The following is a 14,486-nucleotide window of genomic DNA, read 5'->3' as shown; positions in this document are numbered from 1 at the left end:
TTACACCAGTCTTTATGATGTTTACAACATCTAATTTAAAGTATTCAGATGTGATATTTCACATAGTTGCAGTAAGACTCCTACATGACAAAACCTAAAAACACGACAATTAAATGCAGATTCAAAGCTTTTCTTTGCCCCACCTAATGGCGCATCCCTACCCCTGGAAGTGACCCTCTAGGTCAAGAAACCCCGTGTAACAGGGCTGTGTTCTCATTTCGCCCGAGCTTTCCGCTTGTGGATCCTATATACTTGACGTCAAAGGTAACTACTAAACTACAGAAACAACCTATTCCAAACTTAACGGCACCGCTGCACAGCGGAAGACGACACGAAATGCAAATAAATGCAACTGCCGGTAGTTTTGCTCGAGAGCGATTAAAATGCCGGTCATTCTTGACCTCTGCGTTATCCTATTGGTTCACTGCCGCAGACAGTCTCTTGCAGGAACTTCTCAGCTCTGCGCAAAATCTGCACAGATTTCTCCGGGTGGAACTAAGTGACGTTACGCAGGAGTCCTCCTAGAACGCACGTCTCTGCTGGCTGCGCAAATCTGGCCTATAAAAACATGACCTCAGATTAGTGCCGAGTGAGACAGGAAAACAAAACATACTCAACTGTATCAATCTTAAGTTTATGTCGAATATAAATATCTGTTTCACTAGACATATGGGTGATAGCAAGTGGCCATTCGGCTAAAGGGCATAAGATCATTTTGAAACAAAAACGCAAAACGTAATATCAAAGAATGGGTAATTATACAGTTCAGACGCCGCGCATTCAGGAAAAGGGTTTGTTTTCCTTTTTTTACTACAACGGCGCCATTTTGGAAACCCTTCAACCCTATGACGTCATAAAAGCACGTTCCTTCCGTCCTACGCTGTAGAGCTGCTGCTGTTAACTGCAGGGGAGACAAAGCGACGAACTAATTGACTCTTCACTTCAATTAAACACTTTTTAATTTAACTATTTGGTTACCGAAACTGATTGTACTACATCTCAGGGCATCAAGGTAGGTACGTGCGTAGCGCTTTCGGCGGCTCTGCTCTGAAAGGCTGGCTTGCAGTGGAGATGTGTGAGGGTGTTGGGCTGATCCGGTTCTCCGGCTGGTTCTTCCAGTGTTCTGCTGCCAGGATCTGGTTCTGCCTCACCAGGTTGAGTTCCTGTTTGGCCTAACATGGCCGGGCCTGTACTGGGATAGGAAAGCAAGGAACCCCATCTGGTCGTCTCGTTTAGGAAATTGAAATGTCATACAGTGAAGTTTACTAGACTTTGGATTTCTTTTTCTTTTTTTGGATCACTGTCACAGCAAGGTAAATTTCAGTGCGTGTTTTCGCCAGTGTTTTTGTTGTTGTCTGTGGTGTGACGGAGGTAGGCCTTGTGTTCTTTTGTTCGGGTAACTGGTAGCTGACAGTATCAATGCATTGGGCAGAGCAGAAAAAATGATTCATGTCTTATTCAAAGGATGTTCCCTTTCGTATAAAGGTGAGCTGTGGTGAAGGTAACGACAATCGCGGATTAAAACAACCTTGATCCAGTCGTCTTTGCTTTTGTCTTGATAGATGCAGAATAGGTAGCATTTTTTTTCCAAGTCAAAATGATCCAGTTTACAGCATTATGGCAAAATGATGTCACTGTGCCCCTAAAAGAACATTAAACCGGAAAAGTTGAAAATCTTGACGTTTCTCACCTGGTTAAAACCTAAACGTTTCAGGTATTTTAAGAGCTTAGTAGCTACACGTGTAGAGGACTTTATGTAAAGTCCGCTGTATATGTACTTTGAGGGTTATTCTTTGCTTACTCGCACATTGTCCAGAGAAAAAAGAAACCTTTCTGTTGAAGTTCCGGGTGAAACCTTACAGTTCATGTTTTTTGCGTAGGTAGGCTATTCCGCGTTTTATTACAGACCCCAAAGATTGTGTACTGTACCTGTCCCCCTTTTTATCGCGTTGTACTTTCCACTCTCATTGCACTAGAGTATGTATGCGAGTTTGGTGCACTCGATCGGTATATGTAAGAGACCACGATCTAATACGATGCCGAAGCTGTTTATGCCTTTTTGTCTTTTGACAGGCAGTATTTTTAAAGCCTCGTTTTTTCATTAAAACGGTATTATAAGTCAGACCCTAAAATACGGAGTCGTGTGTCTGTTGACAATCAACGTGGAGTTGCTCATCTGTCAATTAATTATAGCAATACGAACGCCAATTACGCAAAATAAAATTAAATCGGAGCGTACAGTGAGATGCAAGGTTTTAATTGTCTCGTATGTTCAGTGCAAAATGAAAAATCGTGGTGGTATCACTAATAAAACGTATGGCTAGAAGTGCGGTTTAGTAAATGTGCATTAGCTACCCAGTAGATGTATTTTCTTATAAATCTAGTCTGCTTTTGTTTTCGTGTTATGTATGTGGCTTATCACAGTTAGAATATGATGTTTATATACTTGTTCAGTACTAAGTTATTCAGTAAATGCCTTGGAATACGATACTCTCCAATCACATGTAAGATGCTAAGACGAACTCGGTTGAAACTGGTGCTGTACATACAGTCCCTCCAGTGCTATACAGTGCTTATTACCATACTATACACAAGTGCAGAGCTATAAAAAGGAGAATCAATGTACAGGTCCTCAATTCATATCAGGTATTCATATCACAATGATTTAGAAGAGGTGCATCATGGTAGTTACGAAAGTATATTTTGTATATAGAGGAATGAGACAAAAAAACACTTTATTGTGAAGTTCTGTCAAAAATAGTCTGTTTTGTATATATTCATAAATCGTGAAGATTGAGTTATGACTTGTGGTCTCCTATCCCCTGACAGTAAAACCACTGGCAGTGTATTGCATTTGTTTCAGCCAGGCTGTAGACTGACTTTTCTTAGTCTGGTAATGGATCCCCTTTTGATAGATCAGTGAAAATGTGGACTGAAGAAAAGTTTACTTTTGTGTTCACATGGTGCACTGCTTCAGCAGGGAGCTAAAGTTGAGTTATTTCTACAGAGGGAATCTGTATTCATAGCTTATTACCCATTCACCCTGTCAAATGCTGTCCCTGTTTATATTAATTATATTTCTGTTGTGTTTCGGGATACTGTAGTGTTTGACGTCTTAATTAACAGTGTTAATTGAATGTTTGATAGTATTCCAAATTCATTTTAAACTAAAAACATTTTCTTAATCCTTGAGCTTCAAATATACATAATTCAAAGAGTAAAGAAATAACTGCAGATACTTTCAGCTAAACACTTTACTGAGTAGAAGTTGAAAAAATTTATATAGTACTTTACGAAGGTAATAGCACCATGTGGTGAATATGTCACAAAGTAGTTGAACTAGCCAAGAACCTTGTTTTAAGTTGTCAAAGGAACCTGATGATATAGAAATACAGTGTGTTGGTTAAAATAAAAAGGAATGTGCCATTCATACTGTGGTTATCATTGATGCACAACATAGTGTCATTACTTAATATTCTTATTTTTTTTACAGAATGCAATGTTTTTATAGAAGATCTGACAAAACATACCAGAGAGGGCGATGTTAATGTGGTGGAATATGTCATTTCACCATAGTGATATTTGTTTCAGAATGATTTGTAACTGTTAAAAGCATGAGGCTTATGATAAAGCAGTAAACTGACAGGGAAAGAGACAGTGTCAGGTCTTTGAGGATACGATGTAAATAAACACAATGAACTACTCATTTAGAACCCATGGGGGCTGGTAACCTAGTGATGATCATGAGGGTTATGAGGGACAAATTGGGCAGATGGGCAAAATTTGCTGTGATGGTGATTGGTGAATTTATTGTGTGTTGTAAGGGAAACAGTCAATAGAAATGCGTTTATTTTTTTACCGTAATTCCAAACATTGAATTGTAAACATTAACCTCTGTGAGACAAGTCCTGTTTTATACACTTTAACGAAAGGGGGAATACAAATATAATCAATTATTTCTTTATCTTCCTGTAATGATTATATTTAACCTTTGTCACCCGATGCTCTTTGCCTTAAGATCACCATTCATAAGTGATTTTAAACTAGACTGACACAGCTCATGACCCACATGGTGTTTGTGATGATCACGTTGCTATCTTTTATGTTACGTATGAGCTTGCATAAGGTCATTCTTCTTGTTAAAGTGATAATAGTTGTCTTGTTATACTTTTTATGAAAAATATTTTCAAACATGATTGCAACCTGTACAGAAATTATGCAAAACTGCTCTCACTCTATACAAAAAAAAATCCTAATCTGAACATTAAGAATACATTTTGTGGTTAATGAAAGCTGTGTGATGGAACATCCTACTTATGTCAAAAATGTAATAAATACATTTTCCTGAATATAATGGTATCTGGGTTGTTAAGTGAAACCATAGTTTAGTTAGTTAGAAAATCATTTAAGACATGTTTATTGTAATGAATTACCCTTCTAGATTCTAACAGTGACTAGAGTAGAAAACTAGTTATCCTGATTGTAACTTTGAGTGTCAGTCAGTTTGTGAATTTACTGTAGCCTTATGTTGATACAAAAATTGAGGTGTCTAAGCCTGTTTCCCAGCTGGTTGACAACCATGGGATTGGTCAGTCTCAGTCAGTCTTGCTCTACACTTGGCGCATACTTAAAGAGCGATAAAAGCTGATCTCACCCATAACTAAAGTACATTCAGTATTCTGCACTATTTTTCTTCATTCTCCTTTTCAATGTAGAATTAACCTCTACATATTCCTTTGCAGCTTGCATACACATGCAGCTCACCACTGCAATATTCAATATGGTCATTCACTAAATCTGAAGACTTCCAGCCTGGTAGAAGGATAATCATGTGCAGCCACTGTCGTAAGAACTGTTCTATGAGTTGAATTGTGTTAGATTGGCTTCCGTCTCTGTGTGGCAGACCTTAAGGCAGGTAATTTCAGGACAACTTTAAACGTGTAAAAGTTTTAACATTTAAAAATGAGTACTGACTTAACAATGTTGATAAACAGTGTATCCAGATAGACATCACTCATGAACTTCATTGATTAATGTATGGTTTTCTGTTATTAAGTTGCAGTTCTCCAAAGACATGAACCCAGGGAGATTGTACAAACTCCATGGAAATAGCACCCTAGGAAAGAACTCATAGCCCCAGTCCTGTGAGGCATTAATGCTAACCAAAAACATGCCAAATTTGAAAAAAGCCATAAATTGTAAACTGTTAAATGTATTAATTTTATTGACTTGCTTAAGACTTAGTTATGTGGTACAATACTAAACAGTCTTTTAGATGAATAGCAAGAAGGTACATACGGCTGTTACCATGAGAAGACACGATGAACCAGTTACAGCACATACAGCAACACATACCTAGGATATATGGGATCACAAATTTGAATTTACTTTTCAGCTTTTCTAGGATTTTAACATTTGCAGTTGTAATACTGTATTGAACTCTGCATCTTTCACACTATTGTTTTTGTTACAAAGATTAACCAATAGTGTTACAAGTTTCAATGGCCCTGTGCATATATGATGTACAAATCTTTACTACTTTCCACCTTCAGGAACCTCACTTTTCATATGATCAGGGACTTCAATTTAGTTGTTACTGTGAGCTTGTTTTGTTTCAATGCCCTGCCAAATGTAATATTGTAACCCTGGCATCTTTGAGTTACATGTGCACAAAAAAGGCTAATTTGTAAGAACTACTTTTCATGCCCAGTATCCTAAGAATTGCCAAACAGATTATCACAAAAATAGAAGGAAACAAAACCATTTTCTGTCCTATGAATGATGTGTGCCATATGCCATCCTTAACTGCTGTAAAACAGCCCAGAGAGTCTAAAAGGGTTGTCATTTTGTTTGTATTGTTGTGCTTGCTGAGTTTTGTGGTCACCTCCCTGTAGTTCCCAATGAACTATACCTCAGATGATGACCACTGCACAGATCCCAGAGAGGAGTGTGTGGAGTGGTCTGCACAGATTGCTAAGATTGCTAAAAAATGGACTAATGGAGCACTTGCTCTCTGGCAGCTTTCTGATGGTGGATAGAATACTTATTCCAGACCAGCTTTACATTAAAAGGTGTTTAATGATCATTCTTCGCACTTTTCCTATGGAAATGTCTATTTACCTTTATAATAACAATACATAATAATACAAAAATATACGTATACTATGCTAATAAATTGTTCTATTTTTTAAATGATCGTAGTGTTACCCTATGCCAAGTCCATCCCACCCCCAGCATTGATATCTTCATAGTAGGTTCATTATAACCAATTGTCACAGATGTTGCTTATTTATTACTTAGTGTCTTAAATCTGATTGCAACATAATTAAAAATGGTGTTCTTCAATTACATGATGTAAACATCTGTTTTTGTTACCCCATGTAGTTTAAATATTGTATAAGAATCTAATGTTGTTGTCAGAATGTTTGCCTGTGCAAAATGTTGCTAAGAATTGCAGTATTTGATACCCACTTACCTTCTGGCGATTCCACAGATAAGAGTGAAATAGCCGACAGCTGAGGAGTTTTGTCAGAATTTCATACTTAGGCAAGTCATTGTATGGATCACTCTTGACCGTCCATCAAAATGTGATGTGTTGGTGATTTATTTTATGAATAAATTAACTGCTTATGTGCTGTTAAAAACTTTGTATCTTGACTTGATAAGATTAAAAGAATTTGGTCACTTTAGACATTTCCCCAAAAACCTTTGTGCATCTTATTCCATCCAAAGACCTAAAGTAAAACACTTTAATATATACAGAATGTATTATGAGGCTTTCATGCATGAGTAATAATGATGATTTATTGTTTAGTTATTTTTGATGAGATCATAGTTTTGCAAGATTATTTATGTGTTCACAACATTTAACATCACGCATCTGTTCCTGTAGTCTCCTAGAAATGTAATCTCCTGTTCTCTTCATTTTTCACTCTTTAAGTATGACTATGGCAGTGCACTCAAGCTTTCTTATGAATTCTAAACTTTTTAAAAATCTTTAAAACAGTATTTGGGGTCTTAATGCTAAGACAGCTTTGAGGAAATGCAAAGCTTTTTCCACAAAGATAAAAAGCATTTGCACTCCAGCAGTGTTTGATGCACATACACCGTTCAAGAGAAAAGGCATCGGTTAAAAATACAACATATTTTATACTGGTTGTTTATGTTAGGTTAAAACTGAAAATGATTTTGGTAGTAAAAGTAATTTGTCTTAAGTTGTTGAAACACTTGTTTTTTTAAAGAATACATTTTATTTGACAAATTCAGATGTTATGTATTAGTACACCTAGTTCTTAGCCTAAAAAAATACAAAGTGTTAATATTAATGTGTTACTTTTCTCAAGTAGTAATACTCATGTGAGTTAACACATTTTTCATTTAAATAATGTTTTACAGACATCTGACAACACCTGCATGATTGGCTTAGGATTTGTGGTGACTGCACATTTTAAGCTATTTGTATTCAGATAGTTTTTGAAAATTTTAAGGAATTATTTAAATGACAAATGTGACAATGGAGTGCTGGTTTTAAATAATATAGTGCTTATTGTTATTTGATTAGATACAATGGAGATTAAACTTTCAGTTTTAATGGCGCTGAAGAAAATAAATGTTATAAATAAGAAGAGTCCATTAGACAGATCTAATGTCATTTAGCTTGTATGATGATTAGTAACTATTTGATCCAAGCGTCTCAACCAGCCATTTCTGAATCAAAGCCAGAAGACTGGCTTCACAGCATGGCTGGATAGCAAATTCCAGACAATCTCAAGTCTTTATTCACAGTAGCACTTATGAGACTGCCTTACTGGTCCAGGCTATGACATTATGTGCACGATGCATCAGAATCACCTCTGAAGTTTAAAGATGAAAAGGGTGAACTTTGGAACAGTTTTCCGGAAATATGAGACCAAAATAAATCTTTAAGTACTGGAAAGTGGAGAAAATAAGAACTAAATACTGTAAAGTAGAGAAACTGAACTGCTGATGCTCGAAACAACAACAGCTCAATTGTGATGCTTAGCCACCTCTGGAACTTGGCTCACTCATCTTTATTGATGATGTCACTAATGATGGTAGCAGCAGAATTAGTTCTGGAGTTTATAGAAACAGTTTGTGCATCATATGCATGCCAGAAGATAATAAATAATAAATATGGTACCCGGTTATGGCTTTGAATCCAATATTCTGGCTTTTTTCAAGAACAGACTTGATGAGATCCTCAAAATAAATTACAGCTAGCTACCAAACAGATTGTTCAAATTACTTGCTGTTGGTTCTAACTGTTCTTTTATTCTTAAATAGATTTACATTTCTTAACGGATTGCCAATCTCTTTTATAGCATAAAATGCAGTTGCCTTCGTGCATTAACACGGTTTCTTATTGCATAGTCATCACTAAATGAAAAGGTTGAGTTAATTTATGCACAATTTCTAAAGAATATATTATTTTTCATCTGAATTATTCTGAAATACCTCTTTTTTAAAAGCATTTTCACAGGATTGTTTCTTAAAGTATTAGTGTAGTGTGTGTCTGTTACTTATAATTAATTATTTTATTTCTCTAGCTGTATGTGTAAAAGAATACCATAAAAAATATTCTAAGGAAAGTTCTTATTTTCCAAATACAACTGTTAATATTGTAGAAGTGTGGTTAATTTACAGTTATGCCTTTCTTTTATAAATGTCAGTCTTGTATATACTCTTGCATATATGCATTTACTGTATATATTTCTATTGTAGTTGTGTTGGGCAGATGCATTTGTCCATAGTGCTATATTTAATACAAGTTATATGACATTAATTTATCTAGCAAAAAATAATACACATTCTAAAATGACAGTTAATGAAAGAAAATCAATATAACATGCACTTCCACAAAGTTTTGACTTGTAATGTGTTTTGGGTTGCAGTGTTTATTTTTTTAAAGAAGATCTTTGTCAAAGCTTGTGAGGATTTGAAAATACTTAAATCAGTTCCCCTTTAGTTTTGCCTGTTCAAGACTAGAGATGTACAACACTAATAGGCTAAAAAGAACAGAACTTGCTTGAAGTCTGGAAGTATATTTGCTTACTCCTGACTGATTCCTACTGCATTGTACAATTGTAACACAATATAGTTAAACTAAATATGGAAAATCCTGGTAATGGTTGATTTTGCTCTACTGATTTTCATTTGTTCTAATGATAGCTAGTCTGTAATCTAAAAATGAAAATGTCTTATGTATTTTCATTTATCTTTCCACAGGTGATCCAGAATAACAAAAAGACAAAAGATTCCACCATCATTAATGCAAAAGGAGAGTCACACTCACCTGGTGTTTGGTTGATCTTTGATAGACATTGTGATGGACCCTTAATACACTGAATATCTTTTGAATGTTAATCAAAAGGAAGACCCCATGATTCTAAACTACAGAAAGAATTCATGACTGGCTGTTTTTAATAAGGACATTTGTTTTAAAGCAGAATTCTAAGTCTGCTAAAATGGATGGTGAGGAAAACCTGCCCCAAATTAGCAACAATGAAAGCCCAAAGCAAATTGATTTAATGGAAGAAGATATAAAACCAGAAGGTGAAAAAGAAAGTGTGAAAATTAAAGAACAAGAAAATTATGGAAGTGTTTTTAATACATACAGTAGTACAGTGTATGACACCATGGACACAAAATCTGTTTCCTGTTCTCCAGGAGCACTGGCTACTGAAGTCCCATCTCTGTCCTCCTCTCCAGAAATGCTATCAGAAGATATGACTCCTCAACTTACTTGTGAACAAGCAACAATGGATGCAGCTGCAGCAGACATTTCGTCTTCTGAAGAGATGTGTGACAAAGACGACTCTCTCAGCTCTCCAGGTGGATTAAATGAGGGCCCAAGTTTGAATGAATTCCATGTTTCAGGTTCCAGGAAAGCAGAACGTTCTATAAAGATTAAGATTAAAAGAATGAGCAAAGAACCTGCAGAAAATGATGTTAGTATCCACATTAAGGAGGAACCAGAAAACATGGCTGATGAGAGTATTAATGATCCAAGTTCAGCCTTATTCAGTTCCTTAGGCCGATATAATTCTCGAGAAAATGATGAATACAGTAATTTGCTTACTGGGTACCATAGTACTCTATACGATGTGGCCATGGATGCGGTCACACAAAGTCTTTTGTCTTCAATGAGAAGTAACGTTAATCCCAGGAAAAAATCTCCCGCTTGGAATCATTTCTTCATATCCCCACGAGATAGTACCAAAGCAATCTGTATGTACTGTATGAAAGAGTTCAGTCGGGGGAAAAATGAAAAAGACCTTAGTACGAGTTGTCTCATGAGGCATGTGCGAAGGGCACACCCTACTGTTCTTTTACAGGAGAGTGAATTCCCATCAAGTACTTTAGCTAGTTCAGTTGGCTCTTCTTTATTACCTCCCGTAACTTCACCAAATAACAATGGGGAGCTGGCAGCTGGTTCTACTTTAGTGTCACAGAAAAACACTTCAAGTACGGTGTCCTCTACAGAGAACACAGAAGAGTTTCCATCCAAAGAAGTGTTTCCAGTTACACCAAAATTAGAGAAGTGTGCCAAAAACGACAACTGCATTACTTTATCCCCACATTCCAGTAACAGCCATAATGAAGATGCTACGGATGGTGTATCAGACCGCATTCTTGCAACTCCAAAAAATTCAAATTCTAGAAGGAGATCAGCAGTCTGGAAGCATTTTTATTTATCACCTGCAGATAGTTCTAAAGCAGTGTGTATACACTGTATGAATGAATTCAGCCGAGGTAAGAATGGGAAAGATCTGGGAACAAGTTGTCTTATTCGTCATATGTGGAGAGCTCACCGGGACATTGTTATTGAAGAAAATGGAAATGGTTCCAGCATTCCACCACCGTATACAACACCACCCACTTTGTTACCCTCCTTCCAGCTTCAAGATGCAAGTGAGTCAAAATTCAGAAAAGAGTCTTCTTTTATCTCCTTGTCTCCAGAAAGGACATCTGACGAGGTATCGCAAAATCTCAGTGAAAGTATGGATGTCAGAGAGGAGTCGAATGATGTGTCATATCATCTGCCCTCAGGACAGTCCTCATTAGAAATGCCAGTTGGTGCAGCGTCTTTGTCAGAAGGACTGAGTGAAAAAGATCTCCCTCTGACGTCCTCTCCGGATGATCTTTCTGAAGGTCCAAGTGTAAATGAAGATCAGAGTTCAGTTTTTCAACAAAATAAAAAAATAATGAAAAGAGTGAAATCAGAAGTTTGGCACCATTTCATAGTTTCCCCGGTTGACCATCTGAAAGCTTTATGTCGGTACTGTCCATGTGTCATAAGCAGAGGAAAGCGAGGGGATTTTGGAACTAGCTGTTTAATGAGACATCTGATGAGGCGACATCCTAATGTTCTGAAGAACCAAAAAGGCACATATGACAAAGTTTCATCATCTCCTAGATCACCATATGCAACTCTGGCTGCTGCAGAAGCCTTGTCATGTAAAGTGACTGACAACTCGGTAGCTGAAGATAAGAAACCTCATGCATTGCCGGTTTTTAGCAAAAAGACTTCCAAGTTGTGGAATCACTTTTCTATTTGTTCTACGGATCCAACAAAAGTAGTGTGTTTGCACTGTAGCCGTACCATAAGTAGAGGCAAAAAGACTACAAACCTTGGCACAAGTTGTTTATTCAGACACATGCAGAGATTCCATGGACATGTTCTTGAAAACAACAGCAGCATCTCAGGTGTGGTGTTATCATCCTCGGCAAACTTGCAAGCAAAACCAGAATTAATGGATACATCATCTTATGAAGACAATAATGAAAGATATAATGAATATCATCCAGTTGCCAAAAAAATCACCAAACTTGTTGCAGAGATGCTTGCATTGGACCTCCAGCCTTCATCCCTTGTGGAGAATGTTGGTCTGAACAGATTACTGGAATACTTGCAACCACAGTACTCTCTGCCTTCAGCTACATACTTTACCAGCACTGCCATACCAGAGATGTATGAGAGAGTGAAAGAGGTGATTGTCACTCACCTAAAAGAAGCTGAAAGTGGTATTGTTCATTTTACAACAAGCATTTGGGTCAGCAACCAAACAAGAGAGTACCTGATTCTTACAGCTCACTGGGTTACATTTGAGTCCTGTGTACGGCCTCAAGGACAGGATTTTCACTGCTCTGCTCTTCTCAGTGTTTCTCAGATTGACTGTGACTACAATATGATGAACATTCAGAAGCAGCTTGAGTATTTGTGGGACACCTGGATCATTTCCTCAGGTCTGAAAATAGGCTTCACAATAACTGATAATCAGAGTATTGGAAACATGCTTGATGACAATGAACATTCAAGCTTGCAATGTTTCGGACACACGATTGACCTCATTGTTAGCGAAGCCATAAAGAGTCAGAGAATGGTTCAAAATTTGCTGAGCATTGCAAGGAAAATTTGTGAGCGTGTCCATCGTTCAGCAAAAGCAAAAGAGAAGTTGGCAGAACTGCAAAAAATCTACAACCTGCCTGAAAATCATCTGGTTCAAGATGTTCCTTCCAAGTGGAAAACCTCCTTCTACATGCTTGAACGTTTAGTTGAACAGAAGAAAGCCATTGATGAGATGTCCATTGAGTGCAATTTCAGGGAACTTATCAGCTGCGATCAATGGGAGGTGATGCAGTCAGTTTGCAATGCTTTAAAACCCTTTGAGGTTGCATGCAGGGAAATGAGTACTCGGACAGCTACACTTGGCCAAGTTATTCCACTCATTCACATTCTCAATCGGAAGATAGATATGCTTTTTGATGAGACCATGGGCATAGATAATATGCTTAAGTCCTTGAAGGAGGCAATGGTAAGCCGAATGTCCTCCACACTTCATGATCCAAGGTACACTTGGGCTACAATGTTGGATCCTCGGTACAAAACCTCCTTATTCACAGAGGAAGAAGCGGAACAGTGTAAGCAAGACCTCATCCGAGAACTAGAAGCATTAACGTCTACCTCAGCAGAGCTTAAGCCTTTGGTTTCTAATGGATGTAGTGAAGCTCCAGCTTCATCTAACAGTACCGTCAGTAACAATGATAATCTCTGGGCACTTATGGACGATATCAGGAACAAAATAAAACAAGAAGATAGACCCAAATCCTCTGAGCTTGCTGTCCATGAATACTTGGAGGAAGAAATTGTTGATCAAAGTTGTGATCCTCTTGATTATTGGAACCTTAAAAAATTCTTATGGCCGGATCTTGCCAAAGTTGCTGTTCGATATGTGGGCTGCCCTCCGAGCATTATTCCATCAGAGACACTGTTCAGTACTGCAAGTAAAAGCTGTACCTTGAATCACTCCAGACCAATGCTGGAGAATATAGAAAGACTTATCTTTTTAAAGGTTAACCTTCCCTTAATATATTTTCAGTACTGAATAGATAATGCCTGTACTACTGTTCCTACACCTGACAACTTGAGAAAGCCTATGTACTAGGGGAGTATCTGTGAGTGTGTATGTGGGGTGGGGTGGGGGGTGGGTATCAGGGAAGGTCGTGATTTAGCTGTAGGTTAGGTAAATAATTGTTGCTGTATTTTTATTTTTTCAGTTTTATATTTTTTTTCTCCTTGTGCCTTATACAAACTTCTTCAGGTCAAAATGATGATGTAAATACTTAACTGATGTTTAACCAAGTTCTAGACCATAAATTTAAGTGTTTATGAATAGTAGGAACTAGGTGCTACATAATGTTTTTTTTAAATAATGTGGCCCAAAAATGCTGTGACTGAAAAATGTATAATACAATACCATAATGTAATTTTATTTTATTCTTTCATTGTGAAATTGTGGATAATGGTACTGTCTAAATTAGATATAGTTTTCTTTTGGAAATTACTGCATTTCTAAACAACAATGTATATTAGTACTGTATTACAAACTACAAGCAATCTCTGTTCAAAATATACTTTTATCTTTTAAGCACAATTGAAGTTTACTTCTGAGGGATTAAATTATGGGTCACTGTCTAGTAAATATACAATGTACATTTATAAATATTCATTTCAATACAGAATTTGATAATTGTGAAAACATTAAGACTGGAACCATAATAATTACCTGGTAAACTGTAAATAAAGCCTTTTCCCTTGGATGTTTAGAATTAGGTCTCTGCGTTCCTAAAATAGTTCTGGTAGCTGAATGAATACCATACCATGTAATATGAAACCCCAGATAGAGCATAGTTATGTTTTACTTCACAATGATAAATGGATTTCAACTTTAGCTTCTGTTTTATTTTCAAGCACACAACTCATTTATTTATATTTCTATGGTGTTTGTGGTTTACTGTACAGGTCACATACAAATAAAACTGCTTCAGAAATGTAGTTATCCTTTTGAACTACACTTATTAGGTTGACATTTGTAAAATTTAAGGGTATAGTTTTGCCAGTTGCTTGTCCTTGTCTTTACAATAACTATGATAAAAGATGAATTATCATGAAGATCTGCTCAGGG

The 14,486-nt window shown here is 36.8% G+C and overlaps 1 protein-coding gene across 6 annotated transcripts; it reads left to right on the top strand.

Annotated features, from left to right (window-relative positions):
* Nucleotides 1–226: 226 nt before the first annotated feature.
* zbed4 (zinc finger, BED-type containing 4) lies at nucleotides 227–14,252 on the top strand. Of its 6 annotated transcripts, XM_006633480.3 has the most exons (3): nucleotides 359–1,012; nucleotides 9,247–9,573; nucleotides 9,688–14,252. In XM_006633480.3, the coding sequence occupies exons 2-3, from the start codon at nucleotides 9,486–9,488 to the stop codon at nucleotides 13,404–13,406; spliced, it is 3,807 nt and encodes a 1,268-aa protein (XP_006633543.2). In that variant the 5' UTR covers nucleotides 359–1,012; nucleotides 9,247–9,485; the 3' UTR covers nucleotides 13,407–14,252. The 6 variants fall into 6 exon arrangements, with proteins under 6 accessions (XP_015208056.2, XP_006633543.2, XP_015208054.2 ...); XM_015352570.2 differs by lacking the exon at nucleotides 359–1,012 and adding an exon at nucleotides 227–264 and having other exon boundaries at nucleotides 9,247–14,252; XM_015352568.2 differs by having other exon boundaries at nucleotides 360–1,012; nucleotides 9,247–14,252.
* Nucleotides 14,253–14,486: the final 234 nt, after the last annotated feature.

The sequence above is a fragment of the Lepisosteus oculatus genome, chromosome 7 (assembly GCF_040954835.1).
Source record: "Lepisosteus oculatus isolate fLepOcu1 chromosome 7, fLepOcu1.hap2, whole genome shotgun sequence".
Classification (NCBI taxonomy): domain Eukaryota; kingdom Metazoa; phylum Chordata; class Actinopteri; order Semionotiformes; family Lepisosteidae; genus Lepisosteus; species Lepisosteus oculatus.
Note: the sequence above shows the minus strand (reverse complement) of the source record. Positions and strands in the feature narration are given on the sequence as shown.

Bases quoted from the DNA above. Each gene is read 5' to 3' on its own strand.
- zbed4 (XM_015352570.2), top strand. From the start codon at position 9,486: ATGGATGGTGAGGAAAACCTGCCCCAAATTAGCAACAATGAAAGCCCA.